The following is a 19,855-nucleotide window of genomic DNA, read 5'->3' on the forward strand; positions in this document are numbered from 1 at the left end:
TCTCTCTCTCTCTCTCTCTCTCTCACACACACACACACATACACACACACACATATCTTTATCCATTCATTGATCAGTGGGCCTTTAGACCCTTGGGCTGCTTCCATAGTTTGACAGTAGTACTGCAATCAATATAGCGATGCATATATTGCATATATCTTTTCGTATTGCTGTTTTTGTGTGTTTTTTTTTTTTAATTAAATACTCGTAGTGGAGTTACTGGATCAAATGATAATTCTGATTTTAACTTTGGGGAACATCTGTACTATTTTCCACAGTGAATGTACCAGTTGGCATTCTCACCAACAGTGCTAAAAGGTTCCCTTTCTTGACATCCTCACCATCATTTTTTTCTTGTGTTTTTGATTTTAGCCATTTTGACATGTGTAAAAGAGATCTCATTATGTCTTTAATTTGCATTTCCCTGATGATTAGTGGTGTGGAACATCTTTTTAGGTGTCTTTGGCCGTCTGTATGTCTTCTTAGGAGAAATGTGTTTATGTCTTCTGCCAATTTTTAATTGAATAATTTGGGGTTGTAGAAGTTCTTTTTATATTTTGAGTGCTAGCCCTTTGTGAGATACATCATTTGCAAGTATCTTTTCCCACTCAATAGGTTGTTTTTTAATTGTTGATTGTTCCTTTGTGTACCAGATATTTTTAGATTGATGTAGTCACAGTAATTTATTTCTGCTTTTCTTCCCCTTGCCTTAGGAGGCATACCTAGAAAAATGTTATGGCTAGTGTCAGAGAGATTTCTGCCTTGCTCTGTTCTATGATTTTTATGGTTTCAAGTCTTATATTTGGGTCTTTAATTCATTTTGAGTTTATTTTGTGTGTTGTGTAAGAAAGTGGTCCACTTTTATTCCTTTGCCGGTGTCTGTTTTTGTGCCAGTACCATACTGTTCTGAATACTATGGCTTTGGAGCAGATGTTAAGATCTGGGATTGTGATACCTTCAGTTTTGTTTATCTTTTTCAAGATTGCTTTGGATATTTGGGGTCTTTGTTTGTTCCATACAAATTTTAGGATTTCTTTGTTTTAGTTCTGTGAAAAACGCTGTTGGTATTTTGATAGGGTTTGTGTTAACTCTGCAGATTGCTTTGGGTGGTATGGGTATTTTAACAGTATTTTTTCTTAACAATCGATGAGCATGGAATTATCTTTCCATTTAGAGAACATGTCTTTGACCTTCTTGGCAAAGTTTATTCCTAGGTATTTTAATCTTTTTGGTGCAGTTGTAAATGGGATTATTTCTTAATTTCTCTTTTGGCTGCTTCATTATAAGCTTATAGAAATGCAACTGATTTCTGTATATTGATTTTGTATCCCACAACTTTACTGAAGTTATTTACTGTTTTAGTAGTTTTTTGGTGGACTCTTTAGGGTTTTTTATATATAGTATCATCTCACCTTAGTTACTGAAATTTTTATTTCTTTCTTTCCTACGTGGATGCCATTCCTTTCTCTTTGTTGTCTAATTGCTGTGGCTAGGACTTCCAGTACTATGTTGAATGAAAGTGAGAGTGGGCATCTCTGTCTTTTTCCTGATCTTAGGGGAAAATCTCTCAGTTTTTCATCATGAAGTATGATATTAGTTGTGGGTTTTCATATATGGCTTTTGTTATTTTGGGATGTGTTTCCTTTAAACATACTTTTTTGAGGGTTTTTATCATGAATGGATGTTATACTTTATCAGATGCTTTTTCTGAATCTACTGAAATAGTCATAAGGTTTTTATCATTTCTCTTGCTAATGTGCTATGTCATGTTGATTGATTTGCTGCAAATATTGAACCACCTTTGCAACCCAAGAATAAATCCCAGTTGATTGTGGTGAATGATCTTTTTAATGTTTTTAGTTTGGTTTGCTAGTATTTTATTGAGAATTTTTGCGTCTGTGTTCATCAGGGATATTGGTCAGTATTTATTTCTCTTTTTTAGTGCTGTCTTTATCTGGTTTTGGTATCAGGGTGATGCTGACCTCATAGAATGAATTTGGAAATTTTCCTTCCTCTTCAGTGTTTTGCAATAATAGTTTGAGAAAAATAGGTATTACCTCTTCTTTAAATATTTGGTGGAATTCTCCTGTGAAGCCATCTGATCCTGGACTTCTGTTTTTTGGGGGGTTTTTGATTACTGATTCAATTTTGCTGCTGGTATCAGTTTGTTCAAATTTTTTATTTCTTATTTAGTTTTGGGAGTTACATATATCTAGGGATTTTTCCATTTCTTCTAGGTTGTCTAGTTTTTTGGTATATAATTTTTCATAATCTCTTACAATGGTGTATATTTCTGTCATGTTGGTTTGTTATTTGTTATTCTTTTTCCTTAATGATTTTGAGTTCTCTCTCTCTCTCTCTCTCTTTTTTTTTTTATGAGTCTGGCTAAGGTGTACAAGTTTTTTGATTTATCAATTTGTTGATCTTTTCAAGGAAGCAGCTCCTGGTCTCACTGATGTGTTCTATTGTTTTTTTAGTTTCTACTTTATTTCTTCTCTAATCTTTGTTATTTCCTTTCTCCTACTTATTTTGGGTTTTGTTTGTTTTTTTTCTAGCTCCTTTAGGTGTGAAGTCTGATTGTTTTTTGACTTTTTTTTTTTTCCTTCTTGAGGTAGGCCTGTATTTTTATAAATCTCCCTCTTAGAACATCTTCTGCTGCATCCCAAAGGTTTAGACAATTGTGTTTTCATTTTCATTTGTCTCCATGTATTTTTTCATTTTCTCTTTAATTTCTCAGTTGACCTTCACTGTTTAGTAGTATGTTATTTAACCTCCATGTATTTGTGTTTTTTTCCAGATTTTTTTCTTGTGGTTGATTTCTAGTTTCATAGCATTGTGGTCAGAAAAAATGCATGGTATGACTTTGATCTTTATAAATTTGTTGATCCTTGTTTTGTAGCCTAATATATAATCTATTCTGGAAAATGTTCATGTTTAGTGGAGAAAAATGTGTTTTCTGCTATTTTAGAATGGAATGTTCTAAATATCTATTTTAAATTTCTCGGGGGTACTGTGTCATTCAAAGCCCTGTTTCCTTGCTGATTTTCTGTCTGATCTGTCCATTGATATAATTGGGGATCCTCTACTGTTACTGTATTACTATCCATTACTTTCATTATGCCTGTTATTAGCTGTTATGTACTTGGGTACCCCCATAATGGGTGCATGCATAATTATAATTGTTATATCATTTTGTTGGGTTGTCCTCTTTTTAAAATTTTTTTAAAAAGATTTTTATTTATTTATTTGAGCGAGCACAAGTAGGAGGAGAGGCAGGTAGAGGGAGAGGGGGAAGCAGGCTCTCCGCCGTGCTGGGAGCACGATGCAGGGCTCAATCCTAGGACTCTGGGATCATGACCGGAGCCAAAGGCAGCCGCTTAACTGACTGAGCCACTCAGGCGCCCCTGAATTATCCTCTTTATTAATTATATAATATCTTTGTTTCTTGTTACAGTCTTTGTTTTAATGTTTTACATCTATTTTGTCTGATGTAAGTATTGTTAAACCAGGTTTCTTTACACATTAATTTGCGTGGGAAATGCTTTTCCATTCTATCACTTTCACTCTGCATGACTCTAGGTCTGAAATGAGTCTCTCTCTCTCTCTCTTTTTTTTTTTTTTAAGATTTTGTTTATTTATTTGACAGAGATCACAAGTAGGCAGAGAGGCAGGCAGAGAGAGAGAGAGGGGGAAGCAGGTTCCGTGCTGAGTAGAGAGCCCGATGCAGGGCTTGATCCCAGGACCCTGGGATTGTGACATGATCCGAAGGCAGAGGCTTTAACCTACTGAGCCACCCAGGCGCCCCGAATTGAGTCTCTTATAGGCATCAGATAGGTGGGTCTTGTATATGCTAGTTCTAGATGCTGCATAGGGCACTTAATATATTTGTATATAAGTACATAATGAGATACATACACACACACCCCTCTCTCTTATGTGTCACAAATACTCTACTGATTAGGTGGGTTTTCTCTCCATTAAATAGATAAGCTCAGAGAGGTCAAGTAACTTGCCAAGGAGCAGGATTTAAATTCATGTCTATTTAGTTTTAAAGTCCTTGTTCTTTTTAGTTTTAATTGATCATGCTCTTTACATTTTTGGTTAGAGATGGTTTTGAAATTAACATGAGTTTTCTTTTACAATGCCTTTGGTGATGTTGGCAACTGGTAAAATAATTGGTCTTCAAAAATGGTGATTTCAGGGGCGCCTGGGTGGCTCAGTGGGTTAAGCCGCTGCCTTCGGCTCAGGTCATGATCTCAGGGTCCCGGGATCGAGTCCCGCATCAGGCTCTCTGCTCAGCAGGGAGCCTGCTTCCTCCTCTCTCTCTCTCTGCCTGCCTCTCTGCCTACTGTGATCTCTCTATGTCAAATAAATAAATAAAATCTTAAAAAAAAAAATGGTGATTTCAGTCAGATTACTTCTTCTGAAAACCTACCTGAAGTCTTTTACATGGAAGAGTGACATACTGGTAACTGTGACAAATACTTTTAGGAGTATTAAAGTCCTTGGTGGATTACAACTTTGGTACTTGTGAGCAGTGAAAGCTCTAGAACCTGTTGGGAAATTAGGAGGAAAGCAAGACCATAGAGAAAAATAGAAATACTTGGTTCTTTCATACTACACTACACCACTGTACAGCCTTCTGGTTCTAAACTCAGCTGTTATTAAAAACTTCGCTACATGAATGCATTCTCATTTCAGAATAATAAACATATGTTCATATATGTAGAGACACACACATTTAGTAAAATATAAAAGCTCCATTTGCATTTCTCCTCCTATCCCTACATCTCTCTATAGAAGCCTTTTGTTCATAAAAATATGTTAATTATAGGGCACCTGGGTGGCTCATTTGGTTAAGCCTCTGCCTTCAGCTCAGGTCATCTCCGGGTCCTGGGATTGAGCCTCATATCGGGATCCCTTACTCGGTGGGGAGTCTGTTTCTCCCTGTCCATCTGCTGCTCTCTCATTTGCACACACACTCTCTCTCTCAAATAAATGAATAAAATCTTTTAAAAACTATGTTAATGTCATTTAATGAAAAAAGGGTTTTTTTCATATAAATATGTTACATAATGTTAACCTGTAATGTGTACTGTTCTATTTAAGTGAATTAGTATTTTAAATTTTCTCAGTTTTAATTTCTTATATGGGAGAAAATTGATATAATTCACACAAAAGGTGTAAAAGGAGGTTTGAGATCCAGTTGTTCAAAAACTGGTGTAATACATTACATCACTAGTAATGAACATTGTAGACCATAATAATATAGAAAAACTCCATGATTTGATAATCTTGGTGAGAAAAGCATAATACAGACTCTACAAGAACAGAAAACAGTACTGGAGAAAATGCAGTAAAATGCAGATCATTATACCAAGGTTATATTATTTTGAATTATTTCATACTTGGTTTTTTCAAAGGTTTTTATATTATAATTAAACTTGCATATGATGAAAAGTCTTTTATAATATGAATGGGCATAATATCTCTATTTCAGAAACTCTGTAGTGATGCTCAAGTAAAAGTCTTTGGGAAATGCTGCCAACTGAAACCTGGAGGAGACAGTTCTTCCTCACTGGATAGTTCTGTGACTTCATCTTCTGATGTAAAAGACCAGTGTCCTAAGTACCAAGTAAGGTCATTGATATCATTTATTTATTCATTCACTCATTTTCAAATACTTTTGAGCACCTTCAATGTGTTATGCACCATTCTAGGGACCGGGGGTATACCAGGAACTAGTCCTTACTCTTCTGGGGAGACAGGTAATTAAATAAGTTTTTGCATTTTGATAAATCTTAGGAGAAGTTCAGAAAATGATGGGCATAGGTAGTAGGGGTAATTTCTCCCTTTTATTTCCCAATTCAGATTTTTTGGCTATCAGAATAATTTATTTTAGATACTTTTAAATTATTGAAATATGAATGCAAATATAGCCTATATTATACAGCCTATATATACAGTTTGGCTGTAGTATGAAATTAAAGTATGATTGGAAGTATACACATGCAAAAATGGACATTTATGTTTTTCAGAAATAATCTGTTTTAAAATACAAAGTTAAACAAATTAGTACCTAGTGGGAACTTCTGTATAAACTTGTTATATTTTACATATAACATTAAGTGTTTGGTTTCATACGAAGTACATGTCATCTGTGTGAATTTATTTGTGTCATCCAAGCTTACATGAATGTATCACAAGTATTTCATATTTGGCAATATCAACATGGAATTTTGGGTCTTTAAATTATTTGTAGTTAGGTAATTGTGTTTGGATGGGAAGTGACCCTTCTCTCCGGTCGTGTGTACAGTGTATGTGAAAGAGCTCTGAGGTATTTAGAATCCAGGTACTAGGAAGTACTATATAGTTGGCCCTGTCTTCCCCTGTTTCTCCTCCAGCTTAAGCATGACAAATTAGTAAATTCCCAATAGTGTTATGCTATGTGACATCATCATACTTTTTACCAGGTTGGATGTTTGCTGATTGAGTTGTGTAAATTTGCATTTCTTCCTACTGTAATGCAGTTAAAAATGAATATTAGCACATCGATTCAGATTGTAGAAATGCTGAAGCATTGAGTGATTGCGCCCTCATGTTGCATCAAGATCCGTAGAGATTTACTTTTTAAAGTTCAGATTCCCAGGCTTTGTGCCTAGATATTCTGATATAGGCTCAGTATGGTCCTGGAAATCTGCTTTTTTAGCAAGAGACATTGAATTATCGTAGCATATAGTTCACTACACTTGATAAAATGTGATTTCGGGTAACTAGGACATTATCTTTGATCTACACAGATTATTACAGATTAATAGCTTCCAGCAATTGGTACTTTAAAAAATTGACCTTTTAAGTAAGGGCCTTATTTAAAAACAAAAAAAAATGAAAGCTAACAGCACTTTTTAAATTACAAACTTTATTATAGATTATGTAACATAAAAATACATAACATGACATTCATGATAACTATTTGATATGTATTAGAGCAGGTAAGGAGAGCCTTTACTGGAAAACTCTGGTCTAGTACAATTTGAAGACAAATTTATTTTTACTATATTTGCTTTTTGAGGACTCTTTTCTGGTTTTATTAGTAAAATCTATAAATGCTTTGATAGTTGAATTCATAATAGTTTTGAAGATTGGCATTGATCTTTAAAAAAAACCAAAAACCTTTGCACTTGATCATTAGAAGAATTATTCAGCTCTCTTTTCAAAATGTTGTTCTTAGTACCCAAACATTCGTGTTTTGAAATAAAAATATTTTCTCAATCAGATCCCTAGATGAGTTATTTTAGTAACTAGGTGTATCAGAAGTGTTTTTTTCTTAAACATTAGCTTTGCGTCTTTATTAAAACAAAATTAAGACTATAGTACCTAAGAGAGAAAGAATAATATGTAAATGAATATGTATAAAAACTAATACAAAAGTTATATAGAATGAGATAGATTGCTATTTGAAGTTTTTTTTAAAGAAAGCTAGCAAATGCAAATACATAGATTTTTTTTAAAAAACCCAGATAGGCATTAAGTAAACAAAGGAATCACATAAAAATAGTATGCAGATGTGTTCCCTGTCCTTCACATGTAAAATGGGGGTCTTCAACACTTTGTTATCAGAAGAGTCTTTTAAATATTTTTTAAAAAAATCCTACCAATTTTTTATTTTTTATGATGGAACGGCTTAGTGAAATTTATAAATAATACTCAACTAACTATGTAATAGTTATTTAGGTCCTCTTCCTTATCACTTGTTTTATTACATAACTGTGTAAATTAGGAATTGGATTATACCTAGGGATTATTTTGTTCATATGACAAGAAGTCTGAAAGGCTGTCTAGGTATGATACATGGGTTTCAAGATGGCTTTAAAAAACCAAGGCATCCTTATCTTAGCCAGAGTTCATGTGTAATTGTTGCCTTGTGGTCCTAATATGGCATCTCCATCTCCAGTGACTTCCATTTATATCATTGACCAGGCCTTATAAATGTGTAAGTTCTGAAAGGTGCTACTCCAACCAATAATTTAACCTTTTGGATGTAGAAGCCAACTCTCGATTGTCTTCAAGGAAGGCTGTGAAATGCATTAAAAAAATTTTTTTTTTAAATTTTTGGTTGGGCACATTGCTGCCCTGAAACAAATTAGACTTCAAAAAATTAAGAATAAGCTATTATTTGGGTAGTTAGTGATGTTTGCCACAGTATCTAATTAGTAACCAAATAGATGAGTTCAATGTTACCTTTTTTTCTGACTCCTGTGATGACAAAGACATTTGAAGAAAAATGGAAAGGAGTAACTTTTAATTTGACTTCTTTGAGAATAAGACATTCTAATATTTTAAATAAGTTCTTTAAAAAAATACAAAATAGATATACGTTACCCTGTTTATAGATACCTCTTTTGCACAGTAGGAATGGTAAAAACTGTTCTTTGTGTTCAATGAATTCTATTTCTTATTTTCTGTCCTGGAGAAACATTGCATATGCACAAGATGCAGTTAACAGTGTTTATTTAAGCATTAAGCATTATAATAATAGCAAAAACCAGGAAATAACCTGAATGCCTATCAGTAAGAGCAGCTGTGGTATTTTCATACATTAGAATACTATGTATTTAAAAGGAGTATTTGTATAACAACTTTGTTAGATCTGTAACATATTGTGAAATAAAGAAAATTAAGCTATAGAACAATGTATACAATGTAGAGTCAATTTTTAAAAAATGTGTAGAGTTATGTAGAATAACTGCAGCAAAGGAATTTTCAGTAAAATTCAATATTTGAAATAAGCTTTAAATTTTGCAGTTTTATTAATGTTCTGGTTATTTTTTTTAGGGTTCTCGGTGCTCTTCTGATGCCAATATGCTTGGAGAGATGATGTTTGGCTCAGTAGCAATGAGCTATAAAGGGTCGACCTTAAAAATTCATCAGATCCGGTGAGGGCTTTTCTGATTTTTCATAATCCATTTTAGAACATGTAATTTTTGAAGATGAGAGAATTTCCTGTAGTCTTCACACAGATGGAGCTTGTCAGATTTATGGTGTTTTATGGGTTTCATGCTACTTCATGACTGTTGTAACCATGCAGTGAAATTTTTGTGATTTGTACCTTTTTTGGGAAGGGGGAGTGGAAACGGGTGTGAGGGAGAGAGAATCTTAAGCAGTCTCCATGCCCAGTGTGCAGCCTGACATGGGCTTAATCTCACAACCCTGAAACCATGACCTGAGCCAAAATCAATAGTCTGACACTTAACCAACTAAGCCACCCAGATGCCCAGGTACATTTTTATTTGTAATAAATTGAGAAGGTTTTTATGTTTTAGTTTTGATCTCTCTCTGTCCCTTTCTTTTTCTTCCTAGTTCCCCTCCACAGCTTATGCTCAGCAAAGTTTTTACTGCACGGACTGGCAGCAGTATCTGTGGAAGTCTCAATACGTAAGTGTGATTATGAATGCTGGGAGAAATGAATTATTTAGGATGTGCAAAGTGTGAAAACTAACAGACTACCCAAGGTTGAAGTTTAAATTGAGATTTTCTTTTATCTTTTAAGTTTGGAAGTTTATGGAGGCCAGACTTTTTCTCTAGCTTTATTGAGATATAATTGACATCTAACATTGTGTAAATTTAATGTGTACAGCACATTTATTTGATACATTTTTATATTGCAGAATGATTACCATCATAGCATTAGCTAACTAACACCACCATTCTGTCAAAACTACCATTTCTTTTTTGCAGTGAGAACCGTTAAGATTTACTCTTTGAGCAACTTTCAAGTGTATAAAATAACTGTATTATTAGCTATAGTCAGCATGTTATACATTAGATCTCAGAACTTATTAATCCTGTAACTGATGTTTGTACCCTTTGTCTGTTATCTCCCCATTTCCCCCACTTTCAACCCATGGTAACCACCACCCTGCTTTCTTTTTCTCTTTGTTCAGTTTTTTTATATTACACATGTAAGTGATACTATATAGTGTTTGTCTCTCTGTCTGACTTATTTCACTTAGCATAATGCCCTTAAGGTTCATTCAGATTGTCACAAATGGCAGGATTCCCTTTTCACAAAGTCAGATAATATTCCTGCGTGTGTGTGTGTGTGTGTGTGCGCGCACACGTGTGTCTGTATGGCATTTTATCCATTCATCTGTTGGTAGACTCTTAGTTTGTCTCCATTTATTGACAGTTGTCACTAATACCACAGTGAACATCTGAATGCAGACATCTCTCTGAGATCCTCATTTGAGTTCCTTTGGATATATATCCAAAAGTGAGATTTCTGGATCACATGGTAGTTCTATTTTTAATTTTTTGAAGATCCTTCGCACTCCTTTCTCAGTGGCTGCGTCAGTTTTATTCTCACCAACAGTGCACAAGGGTTCCCTTTTCTGGATACCCTGTCCACCACTTGATAATCTCTTGTCTTTTTGTTGTTCACAATTAAAAAAGGTGTGGGGTGATACCTTGTTATGGTTTGGTTTGCATTTCGCTCATGATTAGTGATGTTGAGCATTTCTTTCATGTACCTCTTAACCATTTGCATGTCTTCTTTGGAAAATTGTTCTGTTCTTTTGAATATTTAGAGGAGGTATTAATTTTTTAGTCAGGTTGTTTTTTGCTCTTAATTTGTATGAATTATTTATATATTTTGGATAGTAACCCTTCATCTGGTAAAGGATTTGCAAATATTTTTTACCATTCCATAGACTGCCTTTTCATTTTGTCAGTTGTTTATTTGCTATGTAGAGGCTTTTTAATGTGATTTAATTATTTATTTATTTATTTATTTAGTGTGATTTATTTATTTTTGCTTTTGTTGCTTGTGCTGTTTGTGTCATATCTAGGAAATTGCTGCTATGACCAATGGCAAGCAGCTTTTGCCCTATGGTTTCTTGTAGGGGATTTGCAGTGTTGGGGTCTTTTGTTTATAACTTTAATCAATTTTGAGTTAATTTTTGTGAGTGGTTATCCAGTTTTCCCATCATCATTTATTGAAGGCACTATCCTTTCCCAGTTAAATGTTCTTGGGTCCCTTATCAAATATTAGTTGACTGAATATCCAGGGTTTTTTTCTGAGCTCTTAAATTCTGTTCCATTGTTTTGCGTGTTTGTTTTTATGCTAGTACTATAATGTTTTGATTGTGTTAGCTTTGCAGTATAGTTTTTCTCAGGATTGCTTTGCTATTCAGGGTCTTTTGTAGCACCATACAAATTTTAGGATTGTTTTATTATTTCTGTGAAAAATCCCATTGGAATTTTGATAAGACTTGCATTGAATCTATAGATGACTTTGGGGAATATGGACATTTTAACAATATTTGTTCTTCCAACCTACTTTTTTGAGTTTTTTTTTTCATGGAAAGACGTATTTTGTCATATGCTTGCTTTCTTTCTCCCCCTTTGCTCCTCCTTCCTTCCTTCCTTCCTTCCTTCCTTCCTTCCTTGTTTAAGTTATTTATTTATTTGAGAGAGACAGAGATAGTGACAGCATGAGTGGGGAGGAGAGGGAGAAGCAGGTTCCCCACAGAGCAGGGAACCCGATGCAGGGCTCTGTCCCAGGACCCTGGGATCATGACCCGAGCCAGAGGCAGACACTTAACTGACTGAGCCAGCCAGGTGCCCTGGTCATATGCTTTTTCTGCATTTGTTGACTTACTCATATGATTTTTATCTTTCATTCTTTTAAAGTGGTAATTCTCACTTGTTGTTTTGTGTATACTGAAGCATCCTTGCAGCCCAATGATAAATCCTACTTGATCACATTGAATGATTCTTTTAATGTCCTGTTGAATTTGGTTTGCTAATATTTTGTGGAGAATTTTTGCATTTATAATAGTCAAGAGAAGTGATCTGTAATTTTATTTTCTTAGAATGTTCTTAAATGGCCTTGGTGTCAGGGTAACACTGGCCTTGTAAGATGAGTTTGGGAGTGTTCCTTCTTTAATTTTTTGAACAGTTTGAGTAGAATCGGCATTAATTCTACTTTATACGTTTGGTAGAATTTACCAAGGAAATCATCTGGTCTCCTTGGCTTTTCTTGTGTTGGAAGATTTTTGATGAATGATTCATTTTCCTTACTCATTATTGGTCTGTTCACATTTTTTATTTCTTCATGATTCATTCTTGGTGTGTTGTATGTTTCTAGGAATTTATCCATTTTTTATAGGTTATTCATTTTGTTGTTTAACTATAGCAGTCTCATGATCCTTTTTATTTGTATGGTATCAGATGTAGTATCTCATTTTTAATTTCATTTATTCGAGTCTTCTTTTTTCCTGGATTAGCTAAAGGTTTGATGATTTTGTCTCTTCAGAAAACCAGCTCTTAGTTTAATCAATCTTCAATGTTATTTTACCTTTTTCTATTTCATTCTATTGGCCTTTATTTCCTTCCTAACTAATTGTGGACTTTATTTTTTTCTCAGTTTTTGAGGTATAATTCAAGATCATTTGAGATCTTTTGGGCTTCTTACTGTAAACATTTATTGCTCTCACTTCCCTCTTTGAACTGCTTTTGTAATATCTCACAGGTTTTGATAAGCTGTGCTTCCATTTTTATTTGTTTCAAGGTATTTCTTGATTTGCCCTTTGATTTCTTCTTTGACTCATTGGTTGTTCAGAAGCATGTTGTTTAATCTCCACATATTTGTGAACTTCCCAGCTTTCCTTTTGTTACTGATTTTTAGTATTACACCATTCTGGTCAGAAAAGATATGTGGTTCCATTTCAGCCTTCTTAAATTTGCTAAAACCTGTTTTGTGACATATCATGTGATCAGTATTAGAAAATATTCCATGTCCACTTGAGAAGAATGGTATTCTGCTATTCTTGGATATATCTGTATATGTATATATCTCTTAGCTCCATTTGGCTTAAGATATGGTTCAAGTCCAACATTTCCTTGCTGACTTTCTGTCTGGATGATATATTAATTGTTGAAGGAAGAATGTTAAAGTCTTTTACTAGCTATTGTATTATTGTCTATATATGTTAGTATTTGCTTAATATATTTAGGTGTCTCTGATGTTGAGTGCATCTGTATTTGTGGTTGTTACTTGCTATGTCTTCATGATGAATTGCTCTTATTATATGACCATTTTTAAAGTTTCTCGTTCCTGTTTTTGGCTTGAAATTCGTTTTTTTTTTTTCTGATATAAGTATAGCTATCTCTGTTCTTTTTTTATTTCCATTTGCATGGATTATCTTTTTCTGTTCCTTCACATTGAGCTTATATATATCCTCAAAGCTGAACTAAATCTCTTGTAGGCAGCATAATGTTGGATATTATTTTTTTTATTCAATAAGCTGTTCTCTCTATGGAATTCAGATTATGTCTCACTTGAATTTAGTGGAAGAATAGGAAATGTGCTTTCTCTTTCTCTAATTTGCTTCTGGAAGCTATGTCTGGAAGTAAAATGTTGACAACATTCCCATGTTAGGATGAGATATGAATTTACCATTTTGTAGTCACATGCCGAGTTAGCATCTGTATATTGTGCTTTTCAGTTTTCAGATTGTAGAATTAACTCTGCAATCAGGAGAGGCACAGGTCACCCATGGTGGGGCACAAGATTACCACAGGGTGTTAATGCTAAGATTAGAAAAGTGAGGCTGAAATAAAGGCAGGCCTGATACTAGAGTCATGGGCTACATGCCAGAACTCGGTAAATGAAGGACTAGGGCTAGAGTGAGATGTTAGTGGATTCCATTGATGGCCTGCAGGGTCCAGGTCAGAACACTGGCTAGCCAGAATCTGTGGGGTTACCCAAAGTCGAAAGGTAGCAGGGAAGCTACTCAAACCTTGAAAAATTCTCAAAAGGTTCCATTAATTGAAAATGCTCCAAAAAGACCTATCAGGGGTTTCATTTGCTAAGGTTCTAATACAGCTCTTTATTAACTTTTCTTTTAGGAAGAAAGGAAAGGAAAAGAGATTTTTTTGCAGTATTATGGATGCTTAAAAAATAGTGATGTTATAAGTGCTAATTTTCAGGAATTTAATACTAAAGTAGAAATTAGAGATCCTACATTGGAATCACTGGTTCTAGCTCTGATCCTCTCAGTTTCTTCATCTTTTCTAATTTTTTATTGGTGGTTTTAAAAATCCCTAGGAAGGATACTTTGTACTAAAAGCATAAAGTAGTTTTATTTTTGTTACTTTGAAAGATTTACTAGCAGAAATGATACAGTTAATTTATAATGTGTGAACTAATGATACCTTGATTTTTGTTCTTGTTTGTCTTTTTTTTATTCCTGCCAGAAGTTTAGGAAATAATTTCAGGTCCAAAATACAAGGGAAAGCTTTACAATTTAAATTGGGGTCAGTAACCTTTTTCTGTAAAGTTCTAAGTAGTGAATAATTTTGGCTTTGTGGGCTCTCAGTATGTCTGGTTTCTCAGCTCTACCATTATAACATTAAAGCAGCCATACACAGTACATACATGGCTGTATACATAGCATGGCTATGTTCCAGTAAAACTTTATAAGAACAGGCAGCACAGGCAGCAGGGTGGATTTAGCTCTTAAGGTGTAGTTTGCCAACCCCTGATTTAGTGCTGTAAACTAGTAAGAATACTTAAAACTTAAAAAAAAAACAAAACCAAAACAGTTTTATACTTAAAATTTCATTGGGATATGCAAAGAATTGCTATAAAGAACATAAAATGAATTTGCAATTTATTGTTTCTTTTTCCCTTTAGGCTACAGGACAGTCTTGAATTCATCAATCAGGACAACAGTACATTAAAGGCTGATAATAACACAGTTATTAATGGACTGCTTGGAAATATAGGTAAATGGTTCCTTTGGTTTTACAAGTTTTAAATAGGTTAACAGTAAAACAAGGATTTGCAGTTCGTTTTTAATAATGTAGACCTTTTAATAAGATCGCAGAGTTTGACATACTGGAAGTGGAAAAGGAATTTAAATTGGCAGTATATATAACATTTGTATTATTTGAAAAACATAATTTTTGTATATTTGAACAATACTTTTTTTGTACCTGAAAAAGAACTGCTGAAGATATATCTGGTTTATTTTTTGTTTTTAACTTTGATACATCTTTGAAAGGCACTGTCATTCATATAAGAAGTCCTTACCAGCTTTTTTGAATATTTTAACTGAAGAATACTGGTATTATTCTCCACTCTGTCTTCCCAAACCGTAAAAGTAATTTTGAAATGGTGCTCATTTTTGTGACATGAATTCACATAGATGAGCAGATATTCAAATTTTATGTTCCCTTAAAGATTTATTAAAATAACAGCTTCATTAGTGATTTGGATAGTTGACTGTTATTATTTAAGTTCAACATTCTGAAGTGACAAACTGTTCCTAAAATTTCTAGTCATTTGTTTTACCCTACAAAGCTCAACTAAATTGATGCTGGCCATATTCCTGGTACGCAAATAACAAACATGCCAGAACGTGGACAGCAATTAGACAAGGATAAATATTTCTCTATTTAGTGAGAATTTTTATTTCAAATTGATTTTAAAAAATATTAGTTACATATATAATTAGTTTTTCTTCCGACTTGAACCATATTGTAATCTATTATTTTTTATAATTCATGTTAATTCAAATGAGCAACCATTTATACAGCAAATAGTATGGGCTAGTTACAGTGTCAGGCATGTACTTTAGAAAGCTTGCATATTTTGGGGAGCCTGGGTGGTTAAGCATCCAACTCTTGATTTTGGTTCAGGTCAGGATCTCAGGGTTGTGAGGTCAAGCCCCATGTTGGGGTCTGTGCTCGGTGAATCTGCTTGAGATTTTCTCTCTCTTTCTGCCCCTCCTCCTGTTTGCATGCTCTTTTTCTCTCTCAAAATAGATAAGTCTTTTAAAAAAAGAAACTTTGCACATTTTTTAGAAAAATAGAGGAGTACTGCTTTTTCATAACTCAAATGATCAGTTTTCATTGGTTTTAATAAAGTAAAAATGTGACGAGATAGCTGCATCTTTTTTCTTTATAATTTGTCACTTTTCAAAGCTCAAGAGGTTAATTAAAACCTATTTTAAGAATTCAGGGGCGCCTGGGTGGCTCAGTGGATTAAGCCGCTGCCTTCGGCTCAGGTCATGATCTCAGTGTCCTGGGATCGAGCCCTGCATCAGGCTCTTTGCTCAGCGGGAGCCTGCTTCTCTCTCTCTCTCTGCCTGACTCTCCGCCTACTTGTGATTTCTCTCTCTGTCAAATAAATAAATAAAATCTTTAAAAAAAAAAAAATAAATAAAAAAAAAATAAAACCTATTTTAAGAATTCAAATCCATTGTTACTTAATACAGTTACTTAATACCTTATGGATGCTAGGTATACTCATCTTCTGTGTTTTAATACAGGATAGGAAATTCATTTAACAAAGTACAGACTTTAAATAATGAGTGTCTTTTACTTGCACGTTTGTAATTGTGAATCAAGGATATCTGAATGCCATTTCTTATTTTTTTTTTTTACATTTCCAGTTAAGTAGCAAGTAGTTATTGAGTACCTGTTCTATGCTTAAGCACTCTGCTAGGCCCTGAGGGTACAGTGGTGAACCAGATATACTCCCTGCCTCAACAGATTTATAGTTAGTGCGAATCACACAAGAAATACAACAACTATAGTAGAGTGCAATTAATTCTTGGACATGTTAAAGAGCATGGTGTGATAGAAATGAGGAAGAGTACCTAATCCAGTCCTGGAGAGTCCGAGACTTTCTTGAAGATATGAAGCCTAACCTTGAAGGATTAGCCCTTTGTTTGCAGACAGAAACATTCTAGGAAGATGCAGTACGAGCAAGAGATGATAGCATGGGGAAAGAATATGAATAAATTAGTGTTGATGGAGCAAAGAATAGGAATAAAGTTAAAAGAAATTTTAAAAAAAGTGATAGGAGGTTGATGATAAAGAGCACTTTGGGCTGTAGTGAGGATTTGAACTTTAAGTGTTAAGCAGTTGGGTAGTAGTGAGGGTATGTTAGTTTTGGTCCTCTGCCTGTTTTTTAACACGTGCCACGGCATGATTAAACATGCAAGGTTAATATTAGGAGAAATGACTGTGAGAAGAAATGAGGCAGGGATCTGGTAAAGGTCAAGAAAACCATCAGATTGTGATCCAAGACTGACTCCAAATGAAGAGAGAAATAGAAGATTGAATGGAAGTGTCCTATCCTGCCATGCAATGCATGGAAGTTTTGGTAAGGCCACTGACAAGTCTTTAAGTCAAAGTTTGTTGTCATATGTGTTCCAAAATGTGCCAGCCTTACTGTTTCTGCTGTGATGAGTTACTGGCTAACAGTAACCTATATGGTATGTGGCCTTGCACAGACATCACAGTAGATGTCAGAACACATCATCTTGGGGGTAGTCAGTTATACTCCTTTTAGCTAGAGATCTTTGTGGTGCGTTCTGAAGGTGACCACAGAGGAGTTGTCAGACTAGAGAAACATGATCAGATTAGCTTTATATCTTCAAAAGAGTATTCTAATTGCAGTGGGAAAGGATTTAAGTGAACTGATGGGATTGAGGAAAAGATTTATATTAGGTGGTCCTTCGGATAATCCAAGTGTCAGATAATGGAGACCTAGAGTAAGACTGTCAGTGAGGACAGAGCCTTGTTGAGTGGTTCCTTATCGGATATAGAGTGGACAGGACTTGGTAAATAGAGGAAGAAGGGAGGAGAAAGGAGAACTCAAGTGTGGCACTTTGCTGTATGGTTGTATAATTGCTTGGATATTAATGCCATTTATTTGAAGGAACAGAAGAAATTAGGAATTGGTAATTTTAGGTTTATGTATGTTGGAATAGAAGTATTGGTTGGTTATTCGAGTAAAAATATCCATTATAGTTCTTTAGTAGGTGTAGCGGTAGGTGCTATAACATAAAAATTAGTGAACATAAAATAATTTAAAAGCAGTGAAGTTTTTTTTGGGGTTTTGGTTTTTGTTTCCAGTCATGTGAAATTCAAAAGAGTGTTCCTCATTGATTAACAGTTTTTCTCCTTCTGGGAGTTCTGCCTTCTTCATCATGTAGTTTCCAAGGATGTGCTCAGCTGCACAAAGCCAGTGGAAAGGAATTGAGTATGGCACATCTGTTTCATAACCAACCTCAGCCTGAACGTGACATATATCAGTTTTGTTCAGGTTCCATTAGTGGTAATTAATCACATGGCTTCACCTATATATAAGATTTGAGAAATAAGATCCCTAGCTGGGTAGCTTCCCAGAAACTACTTGATAAAATAGAAGGGAGAACACAGTTCTTTATTAGACAGCTGTATCTCCCGTGGATTTGTGAAACATTAGCTTGTAAATGATAAATAAAAGTGTAAGAATGAATGAGGTGACCTAGGAAATGTTAAAGAATGAGAAGGAAGTGTTCCTGGGGAATGTTGGCTTAAAGAAAGACTAAGTGAAAAGAAGCACATAAAGAGGATTAAGAAAAAAAACCTACTTTGTAATCACTGACCTGTGGGGAAAAGTTCAAAGTGTAATTTAGTCAGCATCAAATATATAATAAGGTAACATAAGAGTATGAACTGCATTAGTCAATGGGAAGGCTTTTGGTGGCCTACGTGAACAGTTTCAGTGGGGAGAATAGAATAGAAGCCAGAGTTGAGGAGAGACTCAGAGGTCATTTTTTTCCCCGAGATTTAAGTGGTGATTCTTTTTGGTCTCAGGATCCCTTTATACACTTAGAAATTACTGAGGAACACAGAGAGCTTTTGGTTTATGTGGGTTACCTTTTTTTTTTTTTTTTTAAAGATTTTATTTATTTATTTGACAGACAGAGTTCACAAGTAGGCAGAGAGAGAGAGAGGAGGAAGCAGGCTCCCTGCTGAGCAAAGAGCCCGATGTGGGGCTCGATCCCAGGACTTTGGGATCATGACCTGAGCCGAAGGCAGAGGCTTTAACCCACTGAGCCACCCAGGCGCCCCACTGAGCCACCCAGGCGCCCCGTGGGTTACCTTTTTTGATGATGTTTTAAAAATTAAAACAAAATTTAAAAACAATTTATTAAAAAAACACAACTTTTTACATGTTAATATAAATAACATGAAATGACTATTTTCCATGAAAAAAACTAAATGAGGAGAGTGGCATTGTTTAGTTTTTTGCAAGACTCCTTCATTTCTGGCTTAATAGGATACAACTTAATCCTCATATCTGCTTATGTATTCGTTTTCTTGTAATATGTTGTTTTGGTTGAAGTGTATTAAGAAAATACAGTTTTATACAGACCCCTAAAGAAGTCTTCAGACCACATTTTAAGAACTACTGAATTATATAGTATTAGATATATGGAGAGAATAGTTTTGACTGCTTTGTTTAATAATTTTTTTTTTTTTTTTTTTTTGCTTTATTTTTTTGAGAAGAGGGGAGGGGCAGGGAGAGAGACACCCTTGAGAGTCTCCATGCTCAGTGTGGAGCCTGACACGGGGCTAGATCTGCCAACCCTGAAATCATGACCTGAGCTGAAATCAGGAGTCAGAGGCTTAAATTGACTGAGCCACCTAGGCGCCACTGGTTTTGACTATGTTTAAATGTTGATGGAATAGGAGGCTATAAGGAGGGTAAAGTTAAAGATAGAAGTAGTAAAGTGAGATTTTTTGAAGGTCCTAGCTGACATAGAATTGGCTTTGAAAGGGAGGGAGAAGTGGGTTCCTAGCTCTAGCAAGAAGGGGCAGGTGGGACAGAATTTGATTAAATTTGAAGACAAGGTGGAATGAAACAGGAGAGTTCCTTCTGGTGAATTCTGTTTGCATACACACGTGCATATGTGGGAGACAGTCATATCCTGAAAGTAAGGAAGGAGGTACGTAGAGAAGGAGTTTAAAGAGAGTAGATAAGTTTTGAAGTAGCTAGAGAGAATTGAAG

At 34.7% G+C, this 19,855-nt stretch overlaps 1 protein-coding gene across 3 annotated transcripts in view; it reads left to right on the top strand.

Annotated features, from left to right (window-relative positions):
- FNIP1 (folliculin interacting protein 1) overlaps window positions 1-19,855 on the top strand; it is a 145,968-nt gene that overhangs the window by 63,542 nt on the left and 62,571 nt on the right. For all 3 annotated transcript variants that reach the window (XM_032336815.1, XM_032336812.1, XM_032336814.1), the window contains exons 3-6: window positions 5,501-5,635; window positions 8,836-8,936; window positions 9,361-9,435; window positions 14,699-14,790. In XM_032336815.1, the coding sequence (XP_032192706.1) occupies window positions 5,501-5,635; window positions 8,836-8,936; window positions 9,361-9,435; window positions 14,699-14,790 (403 nt within the window). The remainder of the gene's footprint in view (window positions 1-5,500; window positions 5,636-8,835; window positions 8,937-9,360; window positions 9,436-14,698; window positions 14,791-19,855) is intronic.

This window comes from Mustela erminea, chromosome 3 (assembly GCF_009829155.1).
Source record: "Mustela erminea isolate mMusErm1 chromosome 3, mMusErm1.Pri, whole genome shotgun sequence".
NCBI lineage: Eukaryota > Metazoa > Chordata > Mammalia > Carnivora > Mustelidae > Mustela > Mustela erminea.